Source organism: Pristiophorus japonicus, chromosome 7, assembly GCF_044704955.1.
Source record: "Pristiophorus japonicus isolate sPriJap1 chromosome 7, sPriJap1.hap1, whole genome shotgun sequence".
NCBI lineage: Eukaryota > Metazoa > Chordata > Chondrichthyes > Pristiophoridae > Pristiophorus > Pristiophorus japonicus.
The window spans coordinates 89,312,453-89,328,360 of record NC_091983.1 but is presented as its reverse complement, the minus strand read 5'-3'; the positions used below and the strand labels follow the sequence as shown (position 1 = coordinate 89,328,360).

The following is a 15,908-nucleotide window of genomic DNA, read 5'->3' as shown; positions in this document are numbered from 1 at the left end:
GTCCATGATCAGAAGGTTCATCGGAAGGGGTCATGTAAGAAGATCGGGAGAGGCTTGCAGTATTGCTGGGGTTTGTCATTGCTGATGAGGAGAGGGATTGGAAGACTGTTGGGGTCAGATAAGAAGATTGGGGGGCCTACAATATTGTTTGGAAGGGCTTAAAGGTCGGGGCCGGGGTCGGAGGAAGATCGGGGGGGGCGGGGTCAGAGGAATTGGTGGGGTGGGGGCCTGCAGTATTGTCATGGAGGTTGGTAGTGATGTCAGGGAGGGCTAGGAGGTTGGGGACGGGATTAGGTGTGCCTGAAGGTTGGAGTTGGGAGTGAGTTCGGAGATCTCGGGGCCGGGAGCAGCGGTGATAATGGTAAGTAGTTATCCTTTTTTATTTCCATGCTGTTTAGCGTTGTTTTTTCCTGGAGTAAACAGCGCTGCGCTGGCTGTCTCAGACGCACACCAAATTTGTAAGATGGAGCAGAAGCAGGCAATATTTGAATATGTTAATTGCCTAATGCTTGCTTCAGATGTGGTAAACGACGCCTCTTGCTTGGCCTTTACCAAAATGGTGCTCACGACAGAAGCAAGGCAGCCGCCATTCTTTTGCCAAAACCATCGTTAACAGCCTGCACTGAGCAAGGAAATTTCGCAGCTCTTTAGATGATTTCAAGTACTGTCTTATTTAATTATATAAAATGTCATAATTAAAAGTTAGTTTGCATAGAGTTTATATATTTTATATCTAGTTTTCAGACTTCTCAATCCTGGCAAGGAGCTTTGACCATCAAGAGTGCATATCAAAAATTCCGATGCACACTGCACATGATTTTCCAACTATTATTTTAAATGATTGGAAAATCGTGTGCAATGGACCAGAATTTCCAACAGCTGGCAAGGCTTCCAACTGAGAACATAAAGTCAGAAAATGAATCCTTTCAGGTAACTAGCTGGGTCTTTACATTCCACTCTGAGAAAGGTCCGAACACTTTGTGCAAAGCTTTTGTGCAGTTGCAGAATATGACAGTGTTATTCAACACCCGAAAATCAGAGTAACAATGATCCTTCATCTGCTCAAGCTATTTGCACATAAACTAATAATGCATGCAGGAACTGGGTCCAAATGTTACAGACTCTACAAAATCAGTTTAATGTAGTGCCATTTAAATGTAAATCAATGAAGTGCTGGGTTTAAGACATGCTGCTATTTAGTACTGCAAGCTATGTGCAATATCAGATAGCTGGGGGATGGGGCCAGAAAAAGCAGCAAACCTGAGGACTGGGAGAAATTTAGAATTCAGCAGAGGAGGACAAAGGATTTAATTAGGAGGGAGGAAATAGAGTACGAGAGGAAGCTTGCCAGGAACATAAAAACTGACTGCAAAAGCTTCTATAGATATGTGAAGAGAAAAAGATTAGTGAAGACAAACGTAGGTCCCTTGCAGTCGGATTCAGGTGAATTTATAATGGGGAACAAAGAAATGGCAGACCAATTGAACAAATACTTTGGTTCTGTCTTCACGAAGGAAGACACAAATAACCTTCCGGAAGTACTAGGGGACCGAGGGTCTAGTGAGAAGGAGGAACTGAAAGATATCCTTATTCGGCGGGAAATTGTGTTGGGGAAATTGATGGGATTGAAGGCCGATAAATCCCCAGGGCCTGATAGTCTGCATCCCAGAGTAATTAAGGAAGTGGCCCTAGAAATAGTGGATGCATTGGTGATCGTTTTCCAACAGTCTATCGACTCTGGATCAGTTCCTATGGACTGGAGGGTAGCTAATGTAATACCACTGTTTTAAAAAAAGAGGGAGACAGAAAACGGGTAATTATAGACCGGTTAGCCTGACATCAGTAGTGGGGAAAATGTTGGAATCAATTATTAAGGATGAAATAGCAGCGCATTTGGAAAGCAGTGACAGGATCGGTCCAAGTCAGCATGGATTTATGAAAGGGAAATCATGCTTGACAAATCTTCTGGAATTTTTTGAGGATGTAACTAGTAGAGTGTACAAGGGAGAACCAGTGGATGTGGTGTATTTGGACTTTCAAAAGGCCTTGACAAGGTCCCACATCAAAGATTGGTGTGCATTTGGAAGGAAGAATAAGGAGGCCACATAGCGCTGCAAAATTTGTGCACTTACCTCCCTGGTCCCGCCCACAAGAGGAAGGGGAGCTCTACTTCCTTTCGGGGGTGGTGCCCCCAATATTGCGGCTGGGGTGGGCCTTCCGCGCCAGGCACAGGAAGTCCAACCTCACCTCAGTTTCCACCGCCAAACGGGGCGATACCAAATTTTGACCCCATAATATTAATAAGCATGTTGTAGAAGTGCTTTAATTTTAATTTCTCTAATATAATCTCTTATAGTCATGTTTTTCTTGTATATTACATTTGGTGTATATTAGTTTCCATACATTATTAAATTTGGCCTCTTATGGGTGTGTGCAGTAAAGAATATTTAATAAACATGTGCAAAATATATACAGAATATACCTTTGTCGAGCTGTCTGAGAGTGCTCCAATGTCTGGTGGTGTCATAGCCTGATATATTTCTTTAACTGTAGGAAAGACTTACTGGCCGTGACATTTTTGCAGGCCATTATCCCTGCGGTTACAGCTGGATTGTGCCCAAAGGTGGCCCCACCAGAGTTTGCAGCGTCAGTGGGAGGGGACCTCAGTTGCTTGGGTCAATCGGCCATTTTGAGTGCTTCTCTGGTGCCCACCTGCCCATGGATGCTTGAAACTCCAGTGCCCTCCCACCCATGAGGGGAAGGGTTACCCAGGTCCTCCCAATCCAAGCCATGGTCCTCGTGACCCTTTTAGAAAGGGGCCTATTGTTGAATGTTAAAAAAAATTGAACTTTTCTTCGGGGGCTTGTGTGTCCCGTATCCCACTCGTGGGGCCCAGATATGGGCTTGTGGAAGTTTTTACAGCTCCACTCACTCAGCATATTGGCCAACACTATAACACCAGGTCCTGTCTGAGGCCCAGGAATGTGAACTTCTAGCTTAGCAGTCTATGCCCTGACTGTCTCTGACCATCATTTGCCTTGCAAGGGGCAGACAGGGATTCCGTCCGCAATAAGACAGCCAGGAAACTCCCAGAATGATGAAGATCTAGTACAACCTGGTCTCCTGGGGATCTCCACCGGCCTCAACCAGAGGAATCTCTGGGCCAGTGTATCTAATTGCAGTTGTGGCCTCTCTTCAGAATGTAGTCTACCATGTGCATTTATTTATTATTGCCAGATTCACGAACTTACAGGTTCTCATGCAATTCAGTTACGTTTATGTGGTTGTACACAGCTAATTACTGTCTTATGGCTGTTATTTATAGGAAATTACACTAAACATTTTCAAGATTCAAAGAAACCCCATAGCAAACAAATGTAAAAGAAAATCACCTAACTGCGTATTTATAAAAATTAACCATTAATTAATGAAAGAAAAACCGTCAAGTTTCAGAAACCAGAAATGTGTGTGAAGTATAAGAATTAGATGCAGTTTTAACAATGTGGCATAGGAGGTGATAGATATCAGTTAGTCCTTTGTTAGCAAAATTTCACCAAATCTAGAACCAGTTTGCCTACATAGCAACTGTGACAGTGCTTCAAAGTAATTCATTGTGAAACATTTCTGAGAGATTTGATAAGGTGGGATATAAATGCAAGTCTTTTCTTTCAGGTCATAATTTATTAGTTTGCACAAAGGACAATGGACTAGAAATGTTATGTCTGCATTTTTCTTTTAATTCTGTTTTCAATTAATCATCTTTGAAAATTTATAATTTTGAAGACATTCACAAACTGCTTAATCAAGACCTCAAACTAAATTTAATTGAATTAACTTTGTAAATTGTCCGAAGGTGATGAGAATAATCTTAAATTGTTCACTTTGATAAATCTGTCGCATAAGTTTGTTGTTCACAAACCATCAAAGCAGCCACAGTTTGTTTGTCCTGCTGGAAACAAACATTCTCCTATCAGCAGACCAAAGTGCTACAGAAAGCACGGATTTATATTCTGTCTACTTGTGAAAGTTAATGGGGTCACTTTTAACTTCCAGGCGGGAACGCGGCCTAGCGACGGCCGGCACCTCCGGGAGTGACAGCGGGAGCCTCAGATGATTTTAATGGCCGTGTCTCATTGACATACCGCTGGCCAACTTCCCGAACCAAACCAGGGGGGAAGTCGGTGGGAAGTGGCTGCTCGGCCGTTAAAATCGGGCTACAGGAGGTCGTTGCTGGGGACCAGAAGGAATGGTCCCCGCGGGGCACTAAGGTAAGTGGTCAGGAGGGAACCATGGTTGGGAGGGGAGGAATGCAGGAGTGGCCCAAGTTTTCCTTAAGGCCCAGAGGAGCACTCCTGCTTCACCTGGCCTGCAAGAAAACTACAAAAAATTGATAATAGCTTACCATGCTGAGCCTCTTCTGGTCCTAGATCCACTGCCTGACAGGTTTGGCCTGGTGGGTAGCCGCCATGTAGATTGATGAAGATTGCATTCGGCCCCAATTATGTCATCAGAACCCAATTGGCATATTTAAAGAAGGACACTGTTGGCTCTGGGTGGGGTGTCCTTGGTGCCTGCAATTTAAAATTGCATCCAGTCAGCCAGATCAGAGCGGGAGGCCAGTGGGCCTGTCTCCTGCTACATTTTAACTGACCCTCCACCCGGTTTCCATCAGCCGGGAGGAGTAAAATTCTCCCTGATGTGTTGTACTTAACTGAACTGTATTTACATAAGCCAGAGGCAAGCATATAACATTTAGTCTACATAAATGTGCTGCTAATTTAAAGTGGAAAAATGTAAAAAAAAAGTCTATAAAGTGCAACAGGAAAACACAATATAGTCTTTATAACCCAGGAAATGTGTGCTTTTTTGATAAACTGTGATATGTTTCACTCTAAAGAAATTAACTTATTTTTTTCCAGATAGTGAAAGCCGAAATCTTTACACAGTTTGTAATATTTATTTCTGGAATAATCTTTAAAATCACAGGTTCTTAAAAAGATCTATAAAAATGCCAAATTATTTTCAAGGCCGAAAATCTATAAAATATTATGCATTCAGGAGCTGATTGATCATGCCTGGTTTAGTCATGAACTCTGTGAATCAGAAACCTGATTTGGGGAAATTAAATGTTTATTTTTTGAAGATTAAATGACCTTTCAGCACAGAAACATTTCATCTTTTCAATTAGCTCTCTTATCCATCTACCCAATTGCCAAGTCCCAAAGGACCAGGACACATAATCAATGGACCTTTGAATTAAACTCAATCCCATTTTATTTTTTCGAATGAATATGAAAGTACCATGCTTTTTTTCAGGATATTACATCAGCTTGGCTCAGTGGTAGCATTGTCACCTCTATGTCAAAATGCTGTAGGTTCAAGCCCCACTCCCGGACTTGAGCATCTAATCTGGCTAACATGTCAGTGCAGTACTGAGAGAATACTGCATTGGATGTGCTGTCTTTTGGCTGAATCATGAAAATGAAGGCCCATCTGCCTATTTAGGTGGATGCAAAAGATCCCACGGCACTATTCAAAGAAGAACCGGGAAGTACTCCAGGTATAAAAACAGAAAATGCTGGAAATCTCAGCAGGTCAGGCAGCATCTGTGGAGAGAAAGCGGAGTTACCGTTTTGGGTCGATGACTCTTCATCAGAACTGGAGAGTGTTTGGAAAGAACAGATTCTTAACAAGCACTGAAAGGGGGAAGGGAAGAAAGAACAAAAGGGAAGGTCTGTGATAGGTTGGATTAGGAGAGATTAGAGAGACAAAAGGGATAATGGTCCAAATTCAAATAGTAATGCCAGGAGTTAGAAAAACATTAGTCAAGATAGGGTGTGATTGGTGGGATAATGACCAGCTGCCATTAGCGACAAGCAAAAAAAAAGGTAGAAAGAAACAGGCTCTTGAGTGGGGGGGGGGAAGGGAGCCAAAGATTGGCAGTGGTTACGCTCTGAAATTGTTGAACTCAATGTTGAGTTGAGTCCAGAAGGCTGTAAAGTGCCTAAACGAAAGATGAGGTGCTGTTTCTCGAGTTTGCGTTGAACTTCGTTGGAACAGTGTAGGAGACTGAGGACAGAGAGGTCGGAGTGGGAATGCAGTGGAGAATTAAAATGACAGGCGACCGGAAGCTCAGGGTCACACTTGCGGACTGAACGGAGGTGCTCCGCAGAGCGATCACCTGATCTACGCTTGGTCTCCCCAATGTAGAGGAGACCACATTCTGAGCAGTGAATACAGTATACTAAATTGAAAGAAGTACAAGTAAATCGCTGTTTCACCGGGAAGGAGTATTTGGGGCCCAGGATAGTGGTAAAAGGGCAGGTGTTGCATCTCCTGCGCTTGCACGAAAAGGTGCCTTGGGAAGGGGAGGGGGTGTTGGGGGTGACTGCGAAATGGACCAGGGTGTCGCGGAGGGAGCAGTCCCTTCAGAATGCTGAGAGGGGAGGGGAAGATGTGATTGGTGATGGGATCTCGCTGGAAGTGGCGGAAGATGATCCATTGAACGTGGAGGCTGGTGGGGTGAAAGGTGACGACAAGGGGAACCCTGTCGTGGTTCTGAGAGGGAGGCGAAGAGTTGAGAGCAGAGGTGCGGGAAATAGAATGGACACGGTCGGGGGCCACGTTAACCACGGCAGAGGGGAATCCTCTCGAGGAAAAAGGAAGACTTGCTACTGTGAAAGGTGGCGTGTCAGAGCAGATGTGACAGAGACGGAGAAACTGGGAGAATGGAATGGAGTCCTTACAGGATGCGGGGTGGGAGGAAGTGTAGTTCAGGTAGCTGTGGGAGTCAGTGGGCTTATAGTGGATACTGGTCAAAAGCCTATCCCCAGAGATGGAGATGGAGAAGTCGAGGAAGGAAAGGGAAGAGTCAGAGATGGACCATGTGAAGGCAAGGGAAGGGTGGAAATTGGATGCAAATGGAATGAAATTTTTAAGTTTAGGGCGAGAGCAGGAAACGGCACTGATACAGTCATCAATGTACCGGAAAAAGAGGTGAGGGAGGGGACCCGAGTAGGACTGGAACAAAGAATGTTCTACATATCCCACGAAAAGGCAGGCATAGCTAGGACCCATGCAGGTTCCCATAGCAACACCTTTAATTTGGAGAGAGTGAGTGGAGTTAAAGGAGAAGTTGTTCAATGTGAGAACAAGTTCAGCCAGTTGGAGGAGGATGGTGGTGGATGGGGACTGGTGGGCCTCTGCTTGAGGAAGAAGCGGAGTGCCCTCAGGTCATCCTGGTGAGGGATGGAAGTGTAGAGAGATTGGACGTCCATGGTGAAAAGGAGATGGTTGGGGCTGGGAAACTGGAAACTGTTAAAATGAAGTAGGGCGTCGGAGGAGTCACGGGTGTAGGTGGGAAGAGAGTGGACAAAAGGAGAAAAAATAGTCGAGATAGGAAGAAATAAGTTCTGTGGGGCAAGAACAGACTGAAACAATGGGTCAACCGGGGCAGTCCTGTTTGTGGATCTTGGGAAGGAGGTAGGAGCGGGCTTTGCGGGGTTGGGGAACTGTGAGGTTGGTGGTTGTGGAAGGAAGATCTCCAGAGGAGATGAGGTCAGTGACGGTCTGGGAAATGATGGCTTGATGTTCAGTTTTGGGGTCATGGTCCAGCGGGGAGGTAGGAGGAGATGTCAGAGAGTTGGCGATCAGCCTCTGCAAGGTAGAGGTCGGTTTGACAAACAACAATAGCGCCACCCTTGTCAGCAGGTTTAATGGCAAAGTTGGGGTTGGATCTGAGCGAACGGAGTGCTGCATGTTCAGAGGGAGGTAGGTTGGAGTGAGTGAGGGAAACAGAGAAATTGAGATGGCCGATGTCCCGTCGGCAGTTTGCAATGAAGAGGTCTAGAGAGGGTAAGAGGCCAGAGGGAGGGGTCCAGGTAGAGCGAGAATTGTGAAAACAGGAGAAAGGGTCAGCTGTGCAGGGGGAAGACTCCTGGCCGAAGAAGTGGGTATGGAGGCGAAGGCAGCTCCCTCCTCGACATCCTGGTCCATTCCGCAATCACCCCCAGCACCCCCTCCCCTTCCCACGGCACCTTTCCATGCAAGTGCCGGAGATGCAACACTGGCCCTTTTACTTCCATCTTTCTCACTATCCAGGGCCCCAAATACGCCTTCCAGGTGAAACAGCGATTTATTTCTTTTAATTTAGTATACTGTATTCGCTGCTCACTATGTGGTCTGCTCTACATTGGGGAGGCCAAGCGTAGATTGGGTGACCGCTTTGCGGAGCACCTCCGTTCAGTCCGCAAGTGTGACCCTGAGCTTCCAGTCGCCTGTCACTTTAATTCTCCACTCCATTCCCACTCTGACCTCTCCATCCTCGGGCTCCTACACTGTTCCAACAAAGCTCAACGCAAGCTTGAGGAACAGCACATTGTCTTTCGTTTAGGCACTTTACAGCCTTCTGGACTCAACATTGAATTCAACAATTTCAGAGCGTAACCACTGCCAATCTTTGGCTTCCCTTTCCCCTGCCCCCTGCCCCCTGCCCCCTCCCCCCCCCCCACCACTCGGAGCCTGTTTCTTTCTTCCTTCTTTTTTCTCCTTGTCTCTAATGGCAGTTGGTCATTATCCCACCATTCACACCCTATCTTGACTAATGTTTTTCTAACTCCTGGCATTACCATTTGAATTTGGGCCATCATCATTTTTGTCTCTCTAATCTCTCCTATCTTCCAACCTATCACAGACCTTCCCTTTTGTTCTTTCTTCCCCTCCCCCTTTCAGTGCTTGTTAAGAATCTGTTCTTTCCGAACACTCTCCAGTTCTGACCCAAAATGTTAACTCTGCTTTCTCTCCACAGATGCTGCCTGACCTGCTGAGATTTCCAGCATTTTTTGTTTTTATTCCAGATTCCTGCATCCGCAGTATTTTGCTTTTGTATTAAATTCTCCAGGTATTCTGGCCAACCTTTATCCATAAACATACACCACCAAAAACAGAATTACTGGTCTCTGTGAGACCTTGTTTTACACATTGGGGCCAAAATTCAGGGTCTCAAAGAAACCCGTTAATGCCTGTTTGCGGCGGCTATTCCTAAAAATCGAATGGCCACTGCTTTGGGGTCAACTTGCTGACCCGACCTAAATTCAAGTCGCGGATTTTACAGCCTGGACCCCATCCCTCCCGAGTGGTCGCACCGCCAATTTTATTCAATAAAAATACTTACCTATAGCTGAACTCGTCGATCCCCATCTCTGCACTAAGTGCGGCCCAGCAGCGCGGCAGCCCTTAAAGGGGAGGGCCCACTGTCGTGGCCGCAATGGAAAAAATGTTGCCGGTCAACTTACCGATCAACCGGCAAAATACTACCCCGGGTTCGGCCGGGCCACCAATGGGCAGCCTGGCACCCCTCTTGCCAGCTTTCTGGCAGACCTGAATTTCAACCCCATGTTTGCCCACATATGTGACACTGCTTCATAAAAGTAATATATGGTCTGTGAAGCATTCTGGCCTGTCCTGAGCAAGTTATTTATTTCTGTTTTTGTTTATCATATATAGCTTTAAGGTATTACATTGTTGTTATTTATAAGTATTCATCTCTTGAGCAGATGGCCTCACAACACACCTCTCCCCCCGCAACCCCGGTTTGAGCCTGTCGAAGCTGTTTTCCGACCAACCCGTGGCATCAACACTGAACTGCTCAAAGTCACCAGTGACTACTTGTGCTTTACTGTATGTGCTTGACCTCTCCGTCACCATCAACATGTTGCTAATTTCATTTTCCTCCACTACCTCTCAGTCATGGTCCACCTCCTTGTCACCGTGTTCTCCTAACTATCTATCCCAACACAATCACTGCATCTCTTCAAAGGCCTTCTCCTGCCTTACACGCACAATCACTTCTTGTGTGTTTCAAGCCTCCATCCTTGGTCCCCATCCTTTTGTCTTTTAATTGTCACTCATTTAGACATCAGGCACAAATATGGGGACAGTTATTGCTGTGGAGACAGCTACTGTTAACGTCATCCAAATATCCAGCAGCACCATTGATTCCATGCTGCTGCTGTACCATTAGACTGCCTGTTTGATATCAAGTCCTAGATCAGTCGTATCATCCAACAGCTCAATGTTCGCAAAACTAAAATCACCCTACTGGTACCTATAGGCTTCTTGCGGCAACTCCATCAAATTTCCTTGATACTTGCAAACTGAGCCCAGTGATGTGCAATCTTAGCTTTCCCTTCAATCCTGAACTGAGCTTTTTATCCCATGTTTGATCATTACCAAGACCTCTTTTTTTCATGCACAGTACAACATAATTTATCCATAACTCACTACCTCCAGTGCTGTAAGCGTAATCCACACCTTCATCATTTTGAGGACTATGTTCTTACATGCTCCACCCACCGGACTCTCTGCTCCATCTTCTATAAACTTCAGCTAATCCACGGGTGGAGCTCTCTCCTTTACAAAGTTGCACACACCCTTGAACCAGCTGTATGAGTCTGTGTTTCCCAGAAAATTAACTTCAAGTTCCTTATCCTTTTTAAATCCTTCTATGGCTTCACTTCACTCTCGGTGGGCAATCTTCTCCAGCCATATATGTTAACCTGCATCCTCTATTCCTTGAACTTTAGACTGCTGCTGGTTCCTCACCTCTTCCACTCCACCATCATAGGCTGATCTTTCAGCCTCTACCCTTTGGAACACTCTTTCAAAACCATTTTGCTTTGCCACCTCTCTCCCTGTCTTCCAATAATTCTAAAGAACCAGATGTATTTTATTGTGGCCTCAGTATCCCCTCCTCTTCCAAATCTTTATTCCTGCTTGGTGTCCTTCTCTTATCCTTTAAAATTCACTGAGATGTTCTTTTTTTCTGAGGAGCTTGGTGTAGGAGAGATTAGAGATGAATGCTTACAAGTCCATCAACTTGAGAAAAATATTCATATCATGGAAGAAATTCCATCAGAATCAATAGTTTGCCAAAAAGAATTAATGAATTAAGAAAATGTTAATCAAAGATAAATTAAAGAGTCCATTACAGTGCATAATGAAAATGGCAAATCAAAGATTTTTGCCCTGCTGATCATTCTAATAACCTGCCACATCATCATTTATTAAAATAAATCATATGGTTGTCTGTACCTTGTTTTTATGATACAGAATGATGAGCAGCCAGAGAAAAATAGAAACAAGGAGAAAAGACGAGGCAGGCCAGGGAGAAAACGCAAGCAAACAATGGTAAGCACAGATCCAATTGTTACATGTCCCATAATTTTCATATATAGTGAGTCATCTGGTTGCTGGTAGGGATGCACTAATGGAATGTCAACATTCTTTTTAGAACATGAATCGAGTGGCTGCCTTTGTTCCCCTCAACTGATCCAATTTTTAAACGGTCTTTTTCCAGTGACTGTTTTATGTTTAGCTTTCATTGTAATGCAATCCAGTTGTTGGTTAATTGACTGCCTTAAATAGTCAGTCAGACACCAGGACACACAATTTGAAAAAGATAGTTCCATATGGCCCTTGGGAGTTTTTCTTTCCCAGATCTATATTTAATGTTTAAAATGTTACCAGCATTGTTTCTTGCATAAATTTTTTCCAGGTTTTCCCCTTAGCCCCACTCCACTTTTTGAATCTAGTTTCAGCATCAAGCACTTCCCAGTCTGGTGCTGAAAGGCCAGTGCAATGTCCCAATAATGTACTTTAATCTAAATCCTAAAGAAGTACCTCCACTGATTTCCTCAGTGTTTTTCATTTAACAAAATCTTAACCCTGTTTCTAAAAATATATTTACGACTTTGTTACACACAGTGCACAAAGGAAACCTATCTGCCCCTTGCAAATTTTCCATTCCCACACACCAGCAAATCAGTTTGACACATGAATATAGTTGCCAGTTTAATACTAATTATTGCTGAATTATAGATTGTGGAACTATTCCCATTAGAAACCAGGTTGATACCATCCAAATGTTTTTCATTTGAGGCTGCTGCACAGAGAGGGTAGGTGTTAAAGCTGAGTATACACAAGTCCCAGAGATTTGCAAACTCATTGCATCACCCATTTCCATAATTTTGCCATGTAGTTATATTTTACAGACACACAGGAAACATATCATCACTATTCTTGCATCAGGAGAGACATTTAATGTTATACATCAATGATTTGTGTTTAGGATTGGAAATGCTATCTATGGAAGTGATCAAAGCTTAAAACAGTCATATGACTAGACTTCAGTGCCAAATAAGTTTATGTATATAGTTACAGTTACAATAGCAGCTGGCAGTGCCCAGCTCTTGTTATTGTTGTCCATACGTGTGTTGAACCAACCTTCTTCTAGACTGTTCTACACATTTATGAAAATGTTGAATGATCCTGAAAGATAACTAAATGCATTTATTCTAGCCAAGTTCTAATTATTAATTTTCCCAAAGACAGACAGGCACTTCTTTTATCTTTGTGCCCAAATATATGATTTGGCAGCTAACTCAACATTAACTCCTAAAAATTACAGTTTAAAGCAAAATGCTACTTCTCTGGAATTTGTTCTTTGTTCGACTCTGACCATCACACTTAATAGTCCTTTGAGCACTGCAGCAGGCTTTAAAGCGTGTATGTTCATAAGTACTTATTTTACGGAATATAAATTTTACCGGCTTTCTAAATAGCTTCCCAGGGTTATGTCAGTATTTTAATTACTGCTTTCAGAATTACTTAAAGGGGTAGCTTGCTTTACGATGCGCTCACAAGTTTGAGCTCAACCATTCCAGCAGTCACATATATGATGAGTTTCAGTAGTTCTTGGGTCACCTGTTATATGAGATACTTTGAGAAGGAAAGAGAGTATCCTTGAGCAAAAGGTTAAAAAAACACTTGGCTGAAACATCATACTCATTTCAAACTCAAAACAGCTTTCCTTTTTACACAAATGCTGCCTGACCTGCTGAGTGTTGCCAGCATTTTCTGCTTTCCTTTTTACTTGATGGGATTTCAGACCCTTGCTCTTCTCAGGTTTGCCAGGTTGCAGCCCAGTAGCTAGGAATAGTTCTGTGCATGTTTATTCAGATGATTTATCTGGTGAGGTAGCGACCATAACTATCTTTTTGTAACAGCTGACCGACATCAGTTATCCAGCATTATCTTCCAAATTCAGTCTGAAAGAATGCATGCAATGATTAAATCAACTATACCTTATATTCAGATACAGATTTGTGATAGCCATAATATATTGGGCTTTGGGTTTGCTCAACCCTTTATCAGGATTATTAAGTCAAACTGTAAAACAGTTTTAATGTTTGGAAAGTAGCATCATTTCTAGTTAGGGATCAATTTATATAGCTGTTAGCACTGACGAGCTGCAACTTGAGCACAGAAGACACACAACTGCCATACATTTCGTAAATCACCAGCATTTGGACCAGTAGGCAAAGAAGCACTAAAGTCGTTCAGATATGAATTGTCTCTAGTTTCAGTAACTTGCCTTATCAGTTTTAGTGGGATATAAATGCTAAACAACAAATGGGACTCAATGCACCAAATCGCTTGAGTCCTACGAATAGCTCATAATTATGAAAATATTTGTTATTGCAGAAAAGATGATAAGTTTATTGTTAACTTTCATGTTTCATGAGAGTGTAGTACAGATGAGGTGGTTTTGTGCCTCTAATAAAAGATTGAGCAAGGGAGAAAATGGAGGGGAAAAGGCAAGCTGGGAATTCAGAGAATTTTAAGTGGCTCTGATTTGTGCTAACAATTTATCAGTTGCCTCCTTCAATCCATGTTTTAGCTTAGTGCTGTACAAGCACATTCATTAAACCAACATACATGCATACAAACATACAAAAAGCCAGACAGGAAAAGACCGGCTGCACCATACAGCCTGTCCCAAACATCATCATCATCAAACAGTGTAAAAGGCCCCAATTCTTTGAGCCTTTGTTAATATTTATAACCTTTCATTTGTGGTATAATTCTGGTGAGTTTTTCTGTATCTTTTCTGTAATTGGGTGGCCAAAGCTACATGTATTATTCCAATTGTGGCCTAACCAATGTCTCACTTGCATTGGAGGCAGTTCAGAGAAGGTCCATGAGGTTGTTTCCTGAGATGAAGAAAGGTTGAGCAGGTTGGATCTATACTCATTGGAATTTAGAAGAATGAGAGGTGATTTTATTGAAACATATAAGATTCTGACGGGGCTTGACAGAGTAGCTGCAGAGAGGATATTTCCTCTCACGGGGGAATCTAGAACTAGGGGGCATAGTTTCAGAATAAGGGGTCTCCCATTTAAAATGGAAATGAGGAGGAATTTCTTCTCTCAGAGGGTCGTGAATCTTTGGAATTCTCTACCCCAGAGGGCTGTGGAGGCTGAGTCATTGAATATATTTAAGGTGGAGATAGACAGATTTCTTTAGCGATAAGGGAGTCGAGGTTTATGGGAAGAGGGCAGGGAAGTGGAGTTGAGACCAAGGTCAGATCAGCCATGATCTTATTGAATGGCGGACCAGGCTCGAGGGGCCAAATGGCCTACTCCTGCTCCTATTTCTTGGGGCTGAAATTCAGGGTCTCAAAAAGGCCCATTACTGTTCGTTTGCGGCAACCATTCGTCGGAATCCCGTGGGTGTCGCTTTGTGGTCAACTGGCCGACCTGACCCAAATTCAGGTTGGGGATTTTTCGACCTGGGGCCAATACCACCCGATGCTGATGATCGCCGCAAGCGCGTCATCAGAATGCGCACTACCGCTTTCCCTCACCTAAAAAATGCACCGACCAAAATTCAGGTCTAAAACTTGCAGCCCCACCGCACGATGCCCCCAATAGCTTTTTCTGTCGGTGCACCTTTTCCGGAGTGTGTGCGGCCCGGCAGCATGGTGGCCGTTCAAGGGGAGGGCCCACTGCCGCGGTCACCATGTATTTCTTTTTGCCGGCTGACTTCCCGGCCGGTAAGATAGTGCCCACGGGTTCGGCCGGGCCGCCAACGGGCAGCCTGGCACCCCCTCAGCCTGGCCCGACCAAAACATTCCCTGGTGGCCCAGTGGCCGAAGATTTAAAGTGCCCGATTCTCTACCCTTTAACGGAGGGGAGGGAACGTGGTGACACAAATGCGTTGTGATGTCACCACTACTCCACCACGGTGGAGTCCTGGTCCCGACCCAAATTCAGCCCCTCAGCCTGCTTTCCTGTCTATCTCCCACCCCCACTATGACCGACTGCCGTTGGTACTTTGAAAAAATTCTGAAAATCGATCATCTGGCCACATCATGCGGTAAAAACAGAAAAAAACTCATAGGTGCACCAGCTTTCTGGCGCTACTGAATTTCGGCCCCATCTGTTCTCACAGAAATCCAACATCACTTCTTTTTTTTTATGACCCATGTATAAAACCTAGAATCTCATTTGTCTTTTTATGGGATTTTCTGCCTGCAGCCTTCACCTTCAAAGATCTATATATCTGCATCTCTAGATCTTTCTGTTCCTTCATTCTTGAGCTTTACGCTTTAGGGCATACTTCCTTTCACTGTTCTTTTTCCCCCTCAAAATCGACGACTTCCTATTTCCTTATATTCAACTACACCTCTACATTCACTACTCTCTCTATGGGCTCAAGTTTCGGGCCGCGCCTAGAACGGCACAGCCTGACCTGGACGCCCGATTTTCGCGCCACAAAGTGCGCCTAAAAAATACTTACCTATTCTCCAGCTCCCTGCAGGCCCTCTGGAGTTGAGCGCTGCGCAGCATGAGCTGTGGGGGGCGGAGCCAGGTTCCTGCGCTGAAAACAGTGGCGGGAGCTCTGCACAGGCGCGCTACAGTGGGCACGCTTGTGCAGTAGCTCCGGGCGCCCAAAACTGTGTGGGAGGGGCCCGAAGCACGCAGCCCCTAGCCCTGGCCGAATGGCCTCAGTGGGGCTGCGTGTATAAGGCTGCCTCCCACGCCCAGCTCCTGCTTCCTCCGGACTGG

The 15,908-nt window shown here is 44.4% G+C and overlaps 1 protein-coding gene across 2 annotated transcripts in view; it reads left to right on the top strand.

The window, feature by feature from the left end:
* The window catches only part of dnmt3ab (DNA (cytosine-5-)-methyltransferase 3 alpha b), a 725,841-nt gene that overhangs the window by 64,018 nt on the left and 645,915 nt on the right, over positions 1-15,908 (top strand). For both annotated transcript variants that reach the window (XM_070885120.1, XM_070885118.1), the window contains exon 3: positions 11,110-11,187. In XM_070885120.1, coding sequence (XP_070741221.1) covers positions 11,110-11,187 — 78 coding nt within the window. The remainder of the gene's footprint in view (positions 1-11,109; positions 11,188-15,908) is intronic.